A 21,458-nucleotide genomic window follows, 5' to 3' on the forward strand; every position below is an offset into this window, starting at 1 on the left:
TATTTTATATTTTTAAATTTAGGGTACCTTAAGTTTTATCAGGGAAGAGACTGTTTTATCAAGGAAGAGGCTGTTTTATCAGTATTACACTCAATGATTGGCTAGAACGACGCGTGTTGATTGGCTGAAAAAGCAAAAACGTCAGAATTTGACAGGTGAAAAAAATAATCGATTTAATTCAGATTTCTGTAGCTTTCTATTGGTCAGAATCTCCTATGAATGAAATAATCAACATTATATGTAAAGGAATGCTTATATGTAGCAATATAAATAAAACCAAATAACACAAACAATATTTTCATAATGTTGTTCTGAAGCTATTTTCTTGTGGCATTTTTACAATTTTAACTATTTAGAATGGGAAATAAGCTTTAAAAATACAAAATAGTATTTTGTATTTTGACAACGGCACCCGATTTGGGCGTCGAAACGTTAATAAAAATCATTTTTTAATAATATTGTGGCTTATTTCCCATTCTAAATAGTTAAAATATTTTCATAATAAAAGTAAAGGAATAAAAACTTTTAACTGTCCATATCTCAAAAGGTAGGCTTTGTAACATATCCCCTTCTTTCACTTAGGTCTTCAAATAGTACCTGATGCATCCAAGGTCAAATATGATAACTGAAGGTATTAAAGGAAGTATTGAGCTTGAAAAATCGTTTTTCCCGTATGAAATAGATTTGATCATATTTTTGAAGCCTATAACCTAAAAATTCGAATTTTCCCAGATATGAGGTATGCACCGTTAGACGTGTCTAGAGTCCTCCTACAAACGCTCAGTTATTGACGCATTTCGTAGGTTTAAATTTTGAACAACTGTCGAAAAACCAAAATTTTCAACTTTTTCAGTTTTTCGGCTATACTGAACCGTGTGCATATCTGATCCTGATCGCTTAGGCACCATTTGAAAGCTTAATTCAATGCTATTGATTTGGTATATTTGCAAATGTGGTCAAAAGTCACAAACTACATCGGTTCTGAATCGTTTATACAGGGTGTTTTTGCCCCAGAGGGCGCCACATACACCTTTCAGCACTTATTTATTACCTTCAATTTTTTTTATCCCTCACTCTGTATAATTTTGACATTAATTTTTATTCTCCTATTAGTTTTACTTAAAAAAGGTATACTTCTTTCATCTCACTAAACTCAACCGTTTTCGAGATAAACGCATTTGTAATCTGCGATACACCATCATTTTTAGCATAATATCATTGTAGTTACACCCGAAAAATATCTTAAAACCATAAAATTATCCAAAAATGTATCGTAAATTTCTTCAAATGAAATTTGCGATGCAATGACATAAATTTGAGAATTGGCACAATTATTATGGTTTTAAGTTATTTTTCGGGTGTAACTACAATGATATTATGCTAAAAATGATGGTGTATCGCAGATTTAAAATGCGTTTATCTCGAAAACGGTTGAGTTTAGGGAGATGAAAAAAGTATACCTATTTGAAGTAAAACTAATAGGAGAATAAAAATTTTAATGTTAAAATTATACAGAGTGAGGGATAAAAAAATGAACGTAATAAATGAGTGCTGAAAGGCGTATGTGGCGCCCTCTGGGCAATACATAATTTTTGGTAGGGAATTTAGTTTTCTCGACCCAAAAAACCCCCACATACCAAATTCCATGTTAATATCTCATACCTGTCAGGAAATATTCAATAATAAATAAAAAAAAAGTTTAACTTTGACACCCTGTATCTCGGTTATCATAAACTTTGTACCAAGGTAAGTTAGCTTAAATCGGTCTATTTTAACCTCAGAAACCTGAGGTTAAGCTATGGCCCATTCTTTACCAAACACCCTGTATACCACATATATATTTAAACACAGAAAAGAAAATTCAGATCGGTGTAACTTTTCCCAAGGGCGGATCCAAGACCGATTTTCGGGAGGGGCCATGATTTTTTTTGGGGGAGGGGTGGGAGGAGGTACGAGGGGTAATTTTTAAAAATTAGGGTTACAATGGTGAATTTTAAGGCACTTTTCACACACTTTTACTGTGTGTAAGGTTTAAAACTCACCATTCCCGCCGTAGTACCTATTCCTACATATTTCTTCGGATCCAAGTGCAGTTCTTTCAACAAGTTTAATATTATTTTTCCCAATGCTTATCCTGTCAGGCTTTGTTCTTATTCTTTCCCTCTTTCTTGATTTTCACTAATTATTTTTAGGTTCTCATAAGCGTCAATGAACTTGACAAAGTCTTCACGAATGTTGTTATTGTGTATGTATCTCAAATTTAGAGAGAGCTGTTCCACGTGTGATACGTCGGTCGTTTCGTCAAATATGACAGAGTAATAATTTGCACTTTGAACCTGATTCATTATGTCTGTGTTCAATTATTTCTTCGTCCCAGCATGTTATTAATTGATTTCGACTTATGCTACTAATATATGTTGCTCAGGAAGATGCTGTGGATAGGTGTTATTTAAGAATCATCTCCTGATACCAATGCGATTTTAAACCTTAACAGTTCCCCTCATTGCTAGGTCCAGCATCTTCGTCCAGAAGCAGAAGGCCATCATCACGATGGTCTCTTAAAGGAATATTTTGTCGACCTAAGGACACTATAGACCCTACTATTGGTCGAAGCCTTTCTTTATTTTTTTTGTATCTGTTTAGACCTCTGAGAGTCTATCTGATTAATGACTGACTTTTGAGGGTTGCGATAACTTTGTAGAAAATCCAGCTCAACCTGAACGTACTCTTTGTGGTATGATGTTTTTTCATGGGTTTGTATGGCTCCGTCCTTGCTCATGAGTTTGGCGAAAGATGTTAAAGGTTTCGTGACAAGGCTTTGGGCTGTCACCTCTTTATTGTGACCATATTTTTCATTAGAAAAATAAAACGCAATACTTGTAAAACAACTCCTTTTGACTGTGCGGAAATACCAACCAACTCCTTTGTTCTAAGTACTAGTGACCCAAGTAACGCTTCATTTCGTTTTTATTCTTTGTGTGTATAGAAAATGGAAATTGATAAGATTTTGATGGCTGTCAAGGTCATTCTAACAATTTGCAATTGTAAAATTATCAACATTTTGGTTTATAAAACATCCTGTCATTCTTGAAGCTTCCGTTACTGCCTTTGTTCAATTCTAGCCCAGAAAACATATGTATCCCCTGTTTTGTACATATACAGTGATGAGCGCGCTAATAACTGACAAAATAGCACAAAAGATGGGAAACGTATTAAGTTGTGAGATAAAATGAAATGAAACTAGTCGAGCTGGGAAATTTAGCGATAGTAACCTTTTTATTTACATTATATTGTTTCCCAGCTTTACACGTATCAGATAAGTATGTCAACTAAAAATGTCACTGTGACAGAAGTATTTGCCAAACTCGTCCGATACGATGTAATATGATGTAAATTAATAGGTTAATATCGCTAAATTTCCCAGCTCGACTAGTTTTATTTCTTTTTATCTCAAAACTTAATACGTTTTCCATCTTTTATGCTATTTTGCCGGTTATTAGCGCGCTCATCACTGTATATGTGTTTGAAATTAAAAACATTTGAACTGCAAATATTTAAATTTAAATACCTATTTTTTAAATTCTCGGAGGGGGCCATGGCTCCCATAGCCCCCTCCCTGGATCCGCCCTTGACTTTTCCACACACATACATACATACATACAATCAAACATTTTCCTCTTTTTAAATAGAAATTGAGTCATATTTCTGAGCTCGGTAACTTTTGAATGGTATAACCGATTTTTAAAATTAGACATGCGTTGGAAAGGTAATGATCAGTGCTATCAGAAGTCGCAAAAGTTGGACTTAAATTTTCGAAATGTTTGGGGGTTTTGGGGACTAGAACTAAAAAAAGAACTAAAATGAGAAGTGCCGTAAAATCCACACCCTTGGACCAAAATAGATGGTTAACATATGGATAGGCGAGTCTTTTCCTAAACTTTAAGATTTGCTTTGGCCCAATTTTCAATTTCGTGTATATAATAGTGTTGCATGTAGGGCTATGCAGGGTAGGTATGGTAGTACGCATGTAGGGTTGTGCGCCACTGGCGAGAACTGCCGTTCTCTGGAATTCGTTAAAGAAAATTTTCCTACAGCCTAAATTTTCTGTAAAATAATATTCACAATTCTTAAAAACACAGATGAACTGTTTAGATGTAAAAGCAAATCTGGTGCAGTGGGTTACAAAAATGCAATCATTATAATGAAGAGTTTGTCAATATTAACTTTCACAAATATCTATTGTTGAGCAAATATTTATTGTCTATTAAATGATCATTTACAAATGTTATCTTGGCGCCTTAATCTTTTTTAGATACTTGGCGATTTAAATTGTATACAGATTTTTACAAAGAAAAGAATACATTTTTGTAGGAACATAATATATTTGGATGATATTACGCAAAACTTGCAGTGGCTCGACAATATTAAGGATTTTTGATAAATAAAAAAGAAACGGTTAAGTTTTGTACCTAAGGCTAACATGGAATAAACACATCCAAATGAAACGCAGGTAGTTGGATCTCAACTTCAGAAAAATGTACTGGTTCCTTGGCAGGACATCCAAATTGTCATTAAATAACAAATTACTCCTATACAAAACCATATTGAAACCATTTGGATGTACGGTATCCATCTCTGGGGATGCGCTAAATTAACACACATCACAACCATACACCGATTTCAATCGAAAGTCCTTAGATCAATTACTGGCGCACCCTGGTATGTCTGTAATCTCACAATTCACAATGATCTGAATATTCCCTTTATAGAGATGAAATACAGCTGGCAGCGACCATCCGTGAAAGTCGAACAAGAAACCATGACAACGAACTGATTGAACATCTCTACCAGAATGGACCAATAATCAGAAGAGTCCAGCGAACGTGGTCACAAGATTTAATACAACAGTGAAATAAACCTATAAGGTGGAGCATTATTGTATGCTCTTCCTTCCTATCTTAAAAATTTAATTCGAATTTACTTAAAACTCTTAAGAAGTTGATTGTAAATAAAAATTTATAACGAAAAAAAATGTTATGTACCTACAGTCAAATTGAAATTAAGAGTAGACTAATAGACACCATTTATTAAACAATAATAAATACTACATGAAAGTAAAAATCAACTATTACTTTCGGTTTCGGTGATCCACCATCGATTTTCATGAAAATTGGTGAGTGGTTATAGGACACCTCAAAGAACGACACACATGATGCCAATTTGCGGTATTATCCTGTGGGTGGATGCCACCCCTTCTTGGGGGGTGAAAATTATTTTATTAAAAATAAACCCACAAATCGATAGAGTACTCAAATCTAAATATTTAAGCAATGATTCAAGCTTAAATAACGGCAAAACGATGCATTCTATAACATATTATACATACTTTTATTATATTATTTTTTAAATATATGCATTCTAAACCGATCAAAATTTTTGAGGTCATTACTTATGCTAAAATAAAGAAAGCCTTATTGGAACCGCGCAAGTTCGGAAGAACGACACCTGGTTTCATAGCTCAGCAACATTTTTAGCACTTTTAATTATATTGGCCAATTGTATTAGTCCTGGTTCTGGATAATTGTCAAAACCATAGTCCAAAAAAAGAATAAGAAGAAAAAGTAAGACTGAGGTTATGTTATTAAAACGTAAACATTGTAGGTATGCAGTAAATAAAATTAATTATTAAAATACAAGCAAAATACAATTAATTAAATTCACTTTAATAATTGCACATCATGTCAATATTGTGGAGCAACATATAATTTTTACAATTTATAACACAGCATTTAGTCCAGGAACCGAAGCTTTTCACCTCGCAATTTTTACAGAATGGATCGATTTGCTTGAAAATTTGAGAGTAAGTAGTGGATAGTCCAAGGATCAAAATCTATATGATGCCGAAATGCGCTTTTACCATAGGGGTGGTTGCCAGCCCATCTCGGGGGTGAACATTTTTGAAGTTATACTACTTTACGCGCGATATGAGGGTGAATTTTTATATGTTAAAACCTACGATCCGGGCGCATGCGCATTATAACTTTGTTCTGATTGGATGTTCAAATAACATGTCAAAAATTATCCAATATGGCAGCTGTAGCGCAGCTGTGGTTTGGACAGTTGACGGTTTGGTTATGTGTGGTTGTTGCGTTTTAAAATTTGTGGGAAGAGAAACAACAAAGGTTAGTTAATAGTTATACTGCCTTTTTAAATAGTTTTCATATTATATTTTTGAAGTTATACTTCAAAATGTCTTAATTTATGTATGTATCAGTCCAGAAAAGGCGTGGAAAAAATATATTGGTGTTTTTAAATATATTTTTCTACAAACGTGTTAAAAATGCAATTTTTAGGACTCCATAGGAGCGTTAAAAATGCTACTTTAAGGCACTAGTACTTTAAATTTTTTAGGGCACTGCAGTTAAAAGTGAATTGTCAAATTGTGAAACGTCAAAATATTTATATTTCATTTATTAACATTAATATTAATAATACAACTTGCGCAATTTGAAAAAGGTGGTTTAAAAGGTTTTTTATTATAATTTTGTGTCTTTGGATTTGTCTTCCTTGGGCGTAAAATAATAAAACATCTATTTTTATTTCACTTGTCACCGTGATGTATAATTATGTATATCTGAAAGGTAAGTCGCATGCGGCTTGATGGCCTTGTTGGTAGAGCATTGGACCAGAGATCAAAAAATCGCGAGATTGCGGGTTCAAATCCCGGACGATTCATACTTTTTTTTAATATTTGGCATTGTTAAGTTTTGGTTCATTTTTGGTAATTATTGTTAATTTTTTGTATTGTAACTGTTAAGTAGGTATATTTATTTCGTTGAAATTATATTATAATAGAAGTATAACTTCTTACGTGCGTACAAAGTACACACACATTCTTTTTTTATTATATTTTGACCACAAAAGTTAATAAAAACATTCATTCTAAGTAAAAAACGTTCTATACATTTTTTTGATAAAATTAATAGTTTTCGATTTATTGTATAGCGAAAGTGTTAGTTTTATATCTAAAAAATCAATGTTTTTCGATGATATACTCATTTACGATTCACTCAATTTTTGCCGTAGAAAAAATTTTTTCAAACCAATTTCTTGGAAATTAAATAAAATACAATTTCATATTAAACATGATTTCTTCTTTTTTTTTTTCAAAAAAATATATTGATTTCTTCACCGTAACTTTTTAATTTTTTATCTTGGAAAGTTTGGTAAAAAAGAATTTTGTAGGTTTTTATGAGATCTATGAGCCTATTTATATTAAATCTTTTTACAATCCTTAGTCACAAAAAGAAGTGACTTTGAAACAGTTGGTAAAGGTGATTTTGCATGTTATTACAAGTTTTAATTGTCAATAGCTCACTCAAATTTTGCTGTATAAAAAATTTTTACAAACCAGGTTTTTGGGAATTAAACATTTTTTCGTATCTCTGATGCCAATCGTTCTATTCTGAAGAAAAGGCCATTTATTTCCAAACTACAAAAATTCGTTATTCGCTTTTAACTCCATTTATTTAAAAACTAATTATTCTATGTCGGTCAAACTTCTAGAACCCATTAATAACACATAAACAAAGAAGACCAAATAAGGTCAATTACTAATTTTAATTAGGGTGGTAATTAGGGGGCTGCATCCGATCACTTTTTCGCTGAAAAATAAAGGAACTGACATTCATTTCAGCATAAGTCACTTAATATTTGAGCTAGAGACTTTTTTTATTTCTGGAGATAGATATTTTTAATAGTTTAAATTAGTTTGAACGCGTACGTTTTTGTTTATTTTTTCAAAAGGTACATTTTTGTTGAGTAAAGTTGTTTTGATAAAACTCTTGGAGTTATTAGCAGAAAACTTATTAAAAACATTGACTTTTTCGATATAAAACCAACACTTATGATAGCGAATAAATCGAAAACTATCAATTTTATAAAAAAAAATGTATAGAACGTTTTTTGCTAAGAATGAATGTTTTTACCAACATTTGTGATTAAAATATAATAAATAATTTCCACCCCATCTCAGGGGTGGAACCACCCCCACGGTAAAAGCGCCTTTCGGCATGATATAGATTTTGATCCTTGGACTATCCACTACTTATTCTCAAATTTTCAAGCAAATCGATCCATTCTGTAAAAATTGCGAGGTTTTGTACTATTTTAAGCTTCATTACTTGGACTAATTTGCGAAATCCCATTTTCTTCAATGACAGAAATATATGTCAATTTGACAATATATGAAATCTTTAAGAAATATTAGAAAGTTGCAAGGTTTCTCCGCGACTCGCGTACGATCGTTTCTCGTATCCCCTCCAAGTACGTGCACACAGCGAATAGGGACAACTAAAATTTTAATTTTTGTGGTAATGGTGTAGGCATTGATTAAAAACACCATAGATAGCTCACCTCTTGGTAACCGAAAGACGTATCAAAAACTAGATGGCGCTACTCGAAAACCGTATCGAGATTTCTCATTCTCTCTCTGACTTGCGAGGAGGTAGGAGTAGTGTCAGGGCCGAACTTACCCTATAGGTGTATTATCTGTGACAGGCAGGTGTTGTGACAAATTAGAGCGGAATTTTATAAAAAAAAGGACTCATATTTTAGACAAAATGGCCTCTGTAACTCATAAGTGTGTTTACGCGGGATGTTTTGAAAGAAACGATGGAACAAATAATAATATATCTTTCTTTAAATTTCCACTGAAAGACGTAGAGCGTACAAAAATTTGGCAAAAAAACTGCGGGAACATTGATATTTTATTGATGGATATCACTGACCTTAAACAGAGGGTAATTTGCCAGCATCATTTTGCAGTGGAATATATTTACCAAAGTGGCCAAAGAAAGTTATTAAGGAAAAATGCTGTTCCTCTAAAATTTACACAGTTAACAACTGATTTAGGTGAGTACTCAATTTTATAAATATTTTTATGTTTGCCTAATGCGCTTTGTCAATGAGAATACTACTATTAAAATATATTTTATATAAAATCAGTGGATATTGAATGATTTAAATATTTTTATACAATTAAATCAAAAGAGATTTTTTTTAAATATGAATGCGTTGTTACTATCACTCCAGAAATAATGATGATGCTTGTTTTGCTTTAATTAAAATTACACATACATTTCAATGATTACACCTATTTTAGGTGATATCCCACCAGTATGCTCTACATACGTTTATTGCGGTACGAAACGTAAAAGATCTACAAGTGACGATTGTATGGTTAGGTCAACTCCATCGCCTAAGAGATCAAGTAGTAGTCTCAGTGATATTTCCAGTTTTGAAATTAATTTGCCCACAAAACTTGAAACTGAATTGACGGAGAAGGTAAAAAAATTGGAGTATCAAGTAAGTGCTTTAAAGAAGAAGTGCCGTCAGAAGAACAGTCGGCGTTGTAGAAGAACAACAAAAAACAAAAAATCGGCAACCAAATTCAGGTTACAGGTACTGTTAGAAAATAAAAGCAAATACGTGCACACATTTGTTAATATGCAGTTTTCACACAAAACTCGTTCACAATGGAGTCACAATGAAAAGGATTTAGCTCTGGCCATTTATTATAAGTCTCCTAGTTGTTACAAATTTTTAATTAGATCTCTTAACTTTATATTACCTTCAGTAAAAACAATTCAAAGTTGGTTGCGTGTCATAAAATTAAGAACTGGTTTAAACACTTCCTTAATTGACAAGTTGAAGAAAAAAGCAGAGACAATGGATGAGTTGGAAAAAATTTGTGTGTTAATGTTTGATGAAATTTCTTTGAAAAAAAAATTGGAGCACAATAAATTAGATGACATTATAGAAGGGTTTCAAGATTTAGGTGCTTTAGGAAGAACAAACAAACTTGCCAACACAGGTTTGGTTTTCATGATGCGCGGCTTGCTACATAACTGAAAGATTCCGATTTGCTATTTTGATACAGGTGGTCCAATACATAGCGACAACTTAAAAAACATTGTAGTTGAAGTTGTTTCAAAATTACAAAATATTGGGTATATACCAAAAGTGTTAGTGTGTGATCAAGCATCTAATAATAGAGCTTTATTTAAGCTGTTAGGCGCATGTAAGGATCAGCCTGCAATAGAAATAGGAAATCAGAGGATTTTCACTGTTTTTGATACACCCCACTTATTAAAAAGTCTAAGAAATAATTTTCTTAACAAAAAGTTGACGTTTTTTGCCGATTCTAACCAGATATCGTGGCAAGATATTGAATACACATACAACATCGATAGAACCAATGTGAGAGCACGATGCATGGTGAAAATAACAGACGTTCACATAAACCCTAATAATTTCCAAAAAATGCGTGTAAAATTAGCAGCCCAAATTTTTTCCAACTCAGTTGCCTCAGCAATATCAACAGCAAAATCTGTAGGCCAGTTACACACCAAAACGGCTCCTCATACTGCCGAATTTTTAAAAATTATAAATAATATTTTTGATGGTCTTAACAGCAAATATTGTAGTGATAGTAACCCAAACAGAAAGCCAATGTCAACTTTAAGCAAGTCAACTGAAAACTTAAAAGCAGGTTTAGAATATTTTAAAAAAATTAAAGTTTTTGAAAATCAGAAAGAGAGAAATAATATTCACTGTCTACACGGCTTTCAGTGGACAATTTTGTCAGTTTTATGTTTGTGGGAGGAACTTCAAAAATATAATGTGTCATATCTTTTAACATCTTTTCTGAACCAAGATCCTCTAGAAATTTTTTTCTCTATTGTGCGCAATCGGGGTGGTTACAATCCAACACCTAGTGTTAGTCAGTTAAGAATTGCCATTAAGCATAACACAAATATTAAACTAAAAATTGCTTTAGACAATGGAAATTGTGAAATAGCACAAACTGATAATTTAGATTTAACCCACGAAGTAACCAGCGTCGAAATATCTGACGAGTCCATTGAAACCCAAACAGTTCATGTAGAACAATCTTTAGACATGCAAAAGGAAAATAATGACAACCAAATTTTAAGCACGGCACATTCCAGCAAATGTAGCATAACAAATTTAGAAACGTGTGCTGTTACATATGTCGCTGGTTATATTTACTATAAGATTATAAAGAACTTGAATTGTAGTAAATGCCAGGAAGACTTGCTAAAAGACAACAAAATTATATTACAGAAACACGAATTAATGTTACTTTTCAGAGATTATGGCGCAAATGAAGAAATAAAGTTTCTTCAGAGACCATCAGATTTGTTTGTTACTATTACTACAATATTGTTAGAAACGTTTCACGAGGCTTTTAATTTATTTAAAGTAGATAATGCAGTTTTCGAAAAAATTGAAACCTATGTGACTAACCATATTTTATGGCTTAAAACTACTAATTGGTTTAAAAGCTGCGAAGACCATAAAAGGAAAATTATAAAATTTTTGGTAAAAATCAAACTTTTTAAAACTTGTCAGTGGTATAACGTTAATGAAAGCAAACAGAAAACTAAAAGGGAAAAGATTCACAGAAAATTACTTATTTTCGATAAAAGTAAAGGTAAACAAACATCAAAATGCAAAAATTCGACAAGTAAACACAAAAAATTCAACAGACTGACAGCCACAAAAGTAAACAAACCAGAAACGTCACAAATTGTATTTAAAATATGAAAACGTCTTTTTTTCTACCTAGATCTTTTCAATGTACTGATTTTAATGCGTTCATAAAAATAACATGTGTTTTTACTTAATAACAGGCGGTAGCTGGTTTGTCTTTAGTTTCATGCGTGGAAGGGAATGATGCTAGATAAAAAGTATATGTTTTATCTCGCCGGGTATGAATGACGCACGGGTAAATAACCGTGGACTTAACTGTATGTTAAACTACACTATTAGCTTTGTCTTAAAACCTTGGAATCATATAGAAAACTTTTTTATTAAGTTTAGGGAAAAATGTATTATTGATAAAAACTTGCATGTCTCAAAACTAAAAATAAAAGAATCAGATGTCAGATATTATGAGTCGTATACCAAGTTTGTTAAAAAATATTAATTCTTCTCAAGAGTCATATACCTTCATTTTTAAAGCACTTTCATATAAATATTAACGTGGTTTTTAATTGTTCTCGACTTTTAATAATAATAAAATGTTTCAATATTGTCAACAATGAAAGTACTTCTTCAGAAAAAGAAATAATAAATATATATCTTTTTTTCCCAATATTTTAATTTTACAATCTTATCACAGTATATAGAGGTTCCCTCTTTATACTGTGATCTTAGTTTGAAAAGAATTAACATTCAAATATACTTATTTACTTTGTTTTTAAATATGATCTCATTAGTGATGTTTTAAACTTTCTAATCCTGTCTGTTTAATCCAGCTTTTACCTATTGTTCCTAGGCAAATGGCCTTCAACTATTTATATGTTGGAAATTCCCTGTCACTTTATCAAGATATGTATGTACTTAAATTATTCATTTTGAACGTTGGGAATTTGTGGTATTTTTTCAAAGAAAGATAATAATCTATTGTATTTGGTACTCACCACTACTTTTTTTTAAAACATCGATGTCTTAATTCTAGAAAGTCCTTAGATAATTTTTAAATGTAAAAAGTATGCGATCGAACAGTAAATCATATTGATTTTAGTTCACCTCAGTACAATTTCTTATTTTGCACAGACTTCTATATTGCCTTTTCTAGATAAATTGTCAATTTTTTGTAGTACAATGTTACTATCAGAACAACATTTATATCCTCTTCTTCTTGTCGAAGTTCCTTCTCATATCGAAGGTTGGCCATCACTACAGCTATCCGTACCTTATTGGCGCCTGCTTTGAAAATATCTATTGAGCTGCAACTATACCACTCTCTTAAGTCTCTCAGTCAGGAAATTCTTCTTCTACCTATGGATCTTTTACCCTTAATTTTACCTTGCATTATGAGCCTAATATCTCATATTTCGCTCCTCTGGTAATTTGGCCTAAATCCAGCTTTCTTGTATTGATGTTCTTTATCACCTCGCAATCCTTTTGTAACATTGTAACCTTCTTAATACTTTTGCATTTGTAACTCGTTAGATCTAGGTATTTTCAAAATCCCTCTATAGCACTACATCTCAAATGCTTCCAACTTATTTATATTGTCTACTTTTAGTGTCTAGCTTTCCATTCCATGTAACAAAGTCGAGAACACGTAGCATCTTAAGGCTCTTATCCTCAGCTACAGAGGAAGATCTCGATTAACAAACATTTTTTTCATTTTTATAAATGCTTGTCTTGCAATTTCAATGCGTGTCCTGATTTCTCTAATAGATACATTGGTCATAGTTTTTATTTACCCAGGTTCCTAGATATTTGCAGTTATTTTGTAAAAATTTATAGCTATATATTAGGTTTTATTTTCGGTAAATTAATAATGTAGATATTTGAATACTTCAACTATTGCGATTAATTTAGCTGTAGTTGTATTATTGTCTAGTTTTATAAAATTTTTATTTATTTATTTAATTGGCATTGGTAAATGCCATACAGCCAGTCACAACATGATACAATTTTCTAAATATAATCTTAACTATTATAAAACTATAGCTAAAACTATTTTATAAAACTACAGTAGAAAACTATAATAGAAACCAATAATACCATTGAATCACGGTTTTTACTCCAAATTTTAAATAACCGCTTGGGTTGACACGAAATTTTGGAATACATATAGGAAAGAAGAAAAGTAATTCTAAGCAAGTTAATACTTTTCGAGGTATTTGCGAGTAAATATGTTCATTTTTCAACAAAAAGAAACACTTTTTAGGTGGGTTTTTGCAAATAACTTAAAAAGTAAATATGTATTTTACCGAAAAAAAGGTTTCCAGTAAAAATATAGCTTCTAAAAAGAGAAAAAAATGGTATATGTATGAACTCTCTAGACCCAGTAGAAGCAAAGTTGTAACTAATGAAAAATAGTTTCATATCTGTCAAATTTCAAAGCAAATATTTCAACGTGAAATAACCAAAAAAGTTTACACTTTTTGGGGAAAACTCAGTACGACTTTTTTAAAGTGTTCAAAAAAATATTCATTTTTGTTTTTTAATAAGTTTCTAGCATAAAAAGTAAGTTACGCTCAAAATAAAGTTGGTCAAAAAAACTCGGGAAAATCAGCCCCCACTTAGCATTTTAAATCAAATTAATCGTTACCGCTTCCCAAGTTACTTTACTTATGTATTATTTATACTGATCTGTAAGTTTCATTTGTTCAAAGGGCTTATTTTTTAACATTTTTTTTTATTTTGAAAAAAATGTTTTTTTCAAAATAACTTAAAATTTATTAGTGACACCAAAAATCACAAAGAGTAAAAAAATGTAGGTTTTGCTTTTCTGAATATTTTGGATTTTTTGTTTTTCTGTAAGGCAAAAATTGGTTAAGATGTGGCTGTTCAAAATTTGCATACACTCGTGATTTTTGACTAGTTCAAGCCCTTTCAACTAGAGCTCCTTCAAAAATTTCCACTTTGAACCGATGAAACAATACATACACGAGTAAAGCAAGTTGTGATCTTGTGAAGTTGTAACGATTAATTTCATTTAGGATGCTAATTAGGGGGTGATTTTCACGATTTTTTAACAAAAAAATAGGAACCAAATATATTTTGATCATAACTTGCTTACTTTTGACGCTAGAAACTTAACAAAAATAATATAAATAAACCTTTTTTAAACACTTTAAAAAAAGTTGTAATGAGTTTTCGTCGAAAAGTGCTTCATTTTTTTTATTATTTCACGTTGAAATATTCAACATGGAATTTGACGAAAAAGAACTTATTTTTCAATAACTCGAAATAAGTATTGACGTAGTGAAAAAACTCTATAGAACAAAAGTTGCTTAGAATTAGTGATTTTAGGCACTTCTGAACTTATCTTGAACATATATTTTTTCACTCCCGAGAAGGGGTGATACTGAACCATAGGGCCAAAGCACACATCGGTACATCATTTGTTTTTCTTTGACATCTTAGCTAGGCGTAAGCCAAATTTCATGTCAATCCAAGCGATTCTTTAAAATTAGGAGGTTTTTTGCAATATTTTACCGTGAGTGAATGGACTAAATCTGGAAATAAATTATGTATCTTAGCTTGAAATATTTTAGTTTGCATCAATTCTGGAAATTAATTTGTTTGAAAAGTTACAAAAAAGTAATGTACATGACATGTAATTTATCACTGCTAATTTTATTATGTATTTTATATTTTGTTATTCCTTTGTAGTGTATTAATAAATAAATAATTTTTAAAAATCCTCTACTGTTTTCATTAATCAATTTTTAGCGTTTTTCTGAAGTAAAATCGGAATTCCATAATATAGATTACAAGCACGTTAAAATTATCTGTGAAAATGCTGAATGCCACCCTTATATTGTCGTCTATTGCACTGGACAATGGCTGGAGCAGGTAACTCAAATTTATTTTTCAATCTTGGCAAAGATTTCAATTAATGTCGCCACCATACAGTCAGGTAGTACTTAGGCTTGAGGGGTAAAGAGGTGTAAGTAGGCGGAGTTTAACACTGAATTCGTTTTTACCTTAGAGTGAGGTATCTATGTGTGTGTTTATAATCAATGGTGTAGGTATGTTGTATTTTTCACATTTTCCTAAAACATTTTTATTTTCATCATAACTTACTTAACGTTGATGCTAACAACTTCTTCTGGAGCTCATTTGATAGGTATTCCTGAGTACTTTGACAAGTGTTTAGTAAGTATATTTTATAAAATGCATCGTTTTCCCGTTATTTAAGCTTAATACTTAGATTTGACTACTCATCGAAAAAAAAATATAGGTATGTACATTCAATTACCTATAACTCACTTTGAATTAATATTAAAAAGTTTTTCAAGTAAGGGATTTATTCGATCATTTATTGGTTTTTTTGTAAAAACTTTTTTTTATAGTTTTTGAGTTATTTATCAAAACCGCTTTAAAACATAGAAAGAAGAAAATACAAAACTAAAAACGAACAATACTAAAACAATCAAACAAAAAATCAAAGAAGCTAAGTAATAATTGTGGCCATCAGAAAAATGTAAAGAAATAGAAGTATGTATTAGAAAAACAACAGCTTGAACATACATACCAGGAAAATTAAAGCAGTTGGCATAATATAAAAGAAAAAAGGTATTGGAAACTAATGGACAAAAATAACAAAAGAATAATTGAAAGTGCAGAGAAAATAAATAGATGGGAAGAATATAAATGGACAAAAATAACAAAAGAATAATTGAAAGTGCAGAGAAAATAAATAGATGGGAAGAATATAATATAACAGAGAACCGTAATGATATCCTAGTACAGTTATTCAATAAAATCTAACATGCTGGGGAAATTTCGAAATAATGGCTAAGATACATATGTGTTCATCCCAACATCTAAAGACCCAATAGACCTTTATCACGCGTACCAAAAAAAATTGATTAATAGCAAACTGAAAATTTGTTACTAGATTAACGCTGTCTAGTAGGACATATTTTGATGTATGGGAACACTGGAACAGAGGGGAAGTTTTAATTGTGGAACAGGTTAAAAATTTGGAATGTCAGCCTACGAAAACGTTCCATGTATTTTGTCGGACAGAATTTCCAATTGATTTGTTACCATTTCATTAAACTCTCATGCAAAAATTAGACTGGTGTTTATCACCAACTGGGCTATAATGAGTGGAACACGAAGAACATGTCAAATGACAGGAATTATGTTGGTTAGTAATAGCAGTTTGATTTTTACATGAGAGTTTAATGAAAGGGTAACAAATCAATTTAATGTACTGTCCGACAAAATACATGGGACGTTTTCGTAATCTGACGTTCCAAATTTTTAAACTGTTCCACAATTAAAACTCCCCCTGTTCCAGTGTTCTCGTACATCAAAGTTTGTCCGACTAGACACCGTTAAGCTATTGATAAATTTTCAGCATGCTATTAATCAACTTTTTTTGGTACGCGGGATCCAGGCCTACAACGCAATCAAATTTGAATAATATAGTAGGATCAGCTTGATGGACCATGTTTCAAAAATCTTTGTGAGTAATACATGAACTTGTCTAAAAAAAACTAGATGATAGGTTAACAGGAGACCAACTGGGATTTAGAAAAGGTATTGGCACTAAAGACCCATTATTTACTGTACACACACTCATAGAAAATAACATTTACCAGGCATATCATTTCTGCTCAGTTATGAGTTTCATAAGTCTCCCTGATGAGTGGTAGACCACAAAATAGGTTTAGGAGAATGATGAGACTCGAATTAAAAATCAAAGCAACCATCTACATATATTTAAAGCATCTACATTTGTGTTAAAGTGTAAGACTTATGCACTTGCGTGTCACTTGTGCACTTATTCAATGTGGTATTCGGACAGATATGTGTTAAGGTCGTAGCAGTGTTAAGGGTTAGTACAGTCGTAGCAGTGTTTAAAATACTTGAAATAAAAACAACTCACCCGAAAACGAATCGCCCAATAAGCATCATCCAATATTGACCAGTTGTGGCAGCTGTAGCAAAAATTAATTGTCCGAGAAGAGTTAAACTCATATAGACAATTGTTCCCCATCTTATACCAAACACTCTGAAATTAAAGACAGAAAAACGAATTAAAAAATTACAAGTTATGTTAAATTTTACGCCTTTTAGTTATGAAGTTGGTAATTGCTTTGCTTAATGCCATCGGTACATAATTCGCAAATATTTTACGGTTATCTATACTTTTTCTGTCTTTACACGGCAAATTACGTGTAGTAAAATTCACACTGGTATGGATATGTAAACATTACTAGAATGTCAATAACAATAAATAAAAAAATGTCGAAACCCAAAAGACTCCATTTTCAAACAAATAAATGTTTAAAAATAATAAAATCTTTGGATTTCTTAGTTCGGAAACAGATTCTCTCTTATACCTATTCCCATCCTTCTAAAAATTGCAAGGAAAAGGGTGATGAATGTATAGACATGGGGAGTCTACATAGTTGCACTCCACAACATATCAATTCACCGAGGTAAAGATCAACAAATCTGCTTCCTAGTACTCGATACGTGAGTAAAACCGTGGGTAGATAAAAGGCATTATATTTAATTTCGATTCAGAGATCATTACCATCTTCCTATGGACCATTTCGAACTCTTTTGTTCTCATCAGGAAAGCAACAATAAATAACTTTTTATTAAGTTCACGTCTTAAATCAATTATTTATCAAATACACTATCAATATTATTTAATCAACAACTCAAAATATTCCCGATGCCATGTCAAATATTTAAAACTGTCACTGTCTTGTCATCATATTCTATTTGGCTCATTGCGTTGTATGACCAAGATAGCGAATGTTCGATTTGGAAAATATCACCACGGACATGGTGTCCATTTCTTTCGAATGCTGAAAAAACTAATAAATATTTTTAAAAAATTTAAACGCAGAATGAAAGACTAAATTATTATCGAGGGCCGAAAGTCCCTTAAAACAAATAAAATGTTTCTTTTGAATGAGATATTTGAAATTAAAATTCACACCACATTTTTTCTTAGTTTTTCACCCCTGTAATTTAATAAAATAAACATTATAGAAGCTTTCAGGGACTTTCGGCCCTCGGTAAGAACGTAATCTTTCATTCTGCGTTTAAATTTTTCAAAAATACTTATTAGTTTTCTCAGGATTCGAAAAAAATGAATCCCCATTTGAATAGCATTGCAGCCGAAAATACGTACCCATCCCCTTAAGCGTTCCCAAATTATCATTCCTAAATGATTCCTTAAATGTTCTGTAGCTGGCGCAGCGCTTGTTTCAAATCAAAAGATGTTCGGGTAAAATTTGGGAATACGGAGACCTGCTGGTGGTGAAATGAAATCCAATAAAGAATTAAAGATATTAGAAACTATGTTTATTGTCAAAAAGGAATGAAAAATCGCCAAAAATATTGGGAAGAAATCAGAACATTTTGATCACATGAGATCTTTCCAAAACGAAAATAATAAGATAGTAATATGTAGATACATGAATACTAGTAATATCGGAAGAAATTAGAAGACGCATTGAAATAGCAAGGTCTGATTTTATGAACATGCGTAAAATGCTCTGTAACCCCAAGCTATCAGTCACAATAAGATTGAGAACACTAAAGTGTTATGTGTGGTCTCTATTACTATATGGTTGTGAGACCTGGACATTAAAACCTGGACCAGCAGGACTACGAATGAAGAAGTAGGTACTGAAAATAATGAACAGACGTCCTCATCTGGTCAATACATACAATCAAAATTAGAAAGACATCATATATATCTAGGACACATAATGCGCCATAGGGAATTTGAGCAGCTCCAGGTAATTTAGAAGGCAAAATCGAAGGTAAAAGGGGTATAGGAAGAAAGAAAAAATCCTGGCTCCGAAACATCAGAGATTGGATCCACACAACAGGGAATTACTTAATTCATCAAGCCCAGAACAAAGAGAAATTTGCCATATTGATCGCCAACCTCAATAGAAAAGGCACCAAGGAGGAGGAATAGCGGAAGACGATTCTTAAAGGAAAAGGTCTAGAGATGGTCTATTTGAAAGATGGAGCTTCGATAGATAATATTGTAACTATAATGCATACCTAGCCAAGCAGCCATGGGGGCTCTCATAAGCGCTTATCTGGACTCTAGACTAGTGTGAGAATAAAGAGAGGAACTCGACAAACTAGCCGAATATAACAGTGTTACATTGGTATGGGCTCCAGATAACGGGGAACACATGACAATGAAAGAGCTGATGCACTTACCAAAAAAGCATCAGCTACAAAATACTTCGGTAAAAAGAGTCAACCGTGTGAATGTAAAAAAGCATCATCCGCGATCTGAGAAAGCTTGAATGATCCTTCTTCGCGTAGTACTACAACCTTGGGTGTTGTAGTACTACGCGAAGTACTGGGTGGGTCTTGGCTCACTGCAAAATCCGCTTACATATCCAACGGTCGTCCATGCCTGTTGTCAATGGGTTAAATCCCCATTGTTCTTAAATCTAACCATATGTTACTTCTCCATTGCATTCGTCGACGTCCGGGGCTTCCTTCCACATTAACTTAACTCCTGATTACTGAGTCTATGGATATAGCCAGTCCATCTTAGACGTTAGGGTTTAATCTCTTGAACGACATAGCTAGCCCTATACATCTGTTTGATCTCGTCATTTGTTCTAATTCTGTACTGGTTAGTATTCAAGTCATGCTAGGGTTCAAAGATCCTTCTGAGGAGTTTTCTCTCAAACCATCTGAGTTTTCTTCTTACTATTGCTTTGGTCAGCGTCCACGTCTCACATCCATACATGAGCATCGGTCTACATAATCACTGTTTTGTATATTCTGATTATTGATGTTCGTGTTATGCTCTTGCATTTAATAGTGTTGTGGAGGCTATACACACATCTGTTTGCTGCTTGAATTCTCTCTTTTATATTTTCCGTAATATCGTTATCTGCTGTGATTCTCGCTATGAGATATTTAAAACTCTCCAATCTATTCTATTTCGTATCTTTTTTCTGTTAATACGCATATATTTGGTTTTCTCTTCATTGGCCCTTAAACCGGTTTTTGCCACTATCTCTAATTTATTGAAAGTTTGCTCTACATTGGTGACGATGATTGGTCCTACAATGTCAATGTCATACGTGTATGCTAGTGGTAATTTTGGTCCATCCAGTGTCAGTAGTTCTGTTCTAAATTGTGCTGTTCTTATTACTTTCTCCAGGATTATAATAAAAATGAGAGGTGACAGCGCGTCTCCTTGTTTCAGGCCACTGTTTATTTCAAATGATTCTGAGAGTTTGTTATCTATCCATACTCTGCGTCTACAGTCATTTGCACATACTTTAACGAACTGGATAAGTTTTCTGGAACTGAAAGTTCTGCCATTGCATTCCACATCTGATCCCTTTTAATGCTGTCGTATGATTGTCGGAAATCTCTGAAGAGATTATGGATAGTTCTATTGAATTCCCATCCTTTTTCAAGCAGCCGTATTTGAATAAAAATCTGATATACGGTCGATCTATTTTGTCTGAATCCGGCCTCTGGTATTCCCCTATGAAAATTTCTACAAAAGGTAGAATATTATTGATAGCACAGTTTTTATGACACAGCACCTCGACAAACTTTGAATACAATACAACATAAAATGCAAATGAGCTGTGTCATAAAAACTGTGCTATCAATCATTTTCAAACATATTTATAGGATGTTTGATAGGATTTTGTACACAGTATTAAGTAGAGAGATGCCTCTACAATTAGAGCGCTTGGTTTGTTTGGAGATTTTTACACTTTCGTGCAATTTTGTTGCTATTTTCTCTTCGTTCCATATGAGTGTTATTAGTCTGGGTAATTATCTACGTAAAGTTTCTCCTCCGTAATTATAGTGTAGGAAACAGAGGTTGAACCTCGCAAAATGGACACAAGTCCGGTTTTATTTTTTTT

The 21,458-nt window shown here is 32.4% G+C and overlaps 2 protein-coding genes across 4 annotated transcripts in view; one reads left to right on the plus strand and one right to left on the minus strand.

Annotated features, from left to right (window-relative positions):
- The window catches only part of LOC126890538 (major facilitator superfamily domain-containing protein 1-like), a 180,148-nt gene that overhangs the window by 94,096 nt on the left and 64,594 nt on the right, over window positions 1–21,458 (minus strand). For all 3 annotated transcript variants that reach the window (XM_050659545.1, XM_050659544.1, XM_050659546.1), the window contains exon 3: window positions 17,456–17,581. In XM_050659545.1, coding sequence (XP_050515502.1) covers window positions 17,456–17,581 — 126 coding nt within the window. The remainder of the gene's footprint in view (window positions 1–17,455; window positions 17,582–21,458) is intronic.
- LOC126890539 (uncharacterized) lies at window positions 8,402–10,709 on the plus strand. The gene is made up of 2 exons (XM_050659547.1): window positions 8,402–8,913; window positions 9,164–10,709. The coding sequence occupies exons 1-2, from the start codon at window positions 8,622–8,624 to the stop codon at window positions 9,910–9,912; spliced, it is 1,041 nt and encodes a 346-aa protein (XP_050515504.1). The 5' UTR covers window positions 8,402–8,621; the 3' UTR covers window positions 9,913–10,709.

The sequence above is a fragment of the Diabrotica virgifera genome, chromosome 8, assembly GCF_917563875.1.
Source record: "Diabrotica virgifera virgifera chromosome 8, PGI_DIABVI_V3a".
Lineage (NCBI taxonomy): Eukaryota > Metazoa > Arthropoda > Insecta > Coleoptera > Chrysomelidae > Diabrotica > Diabrotica virgifera.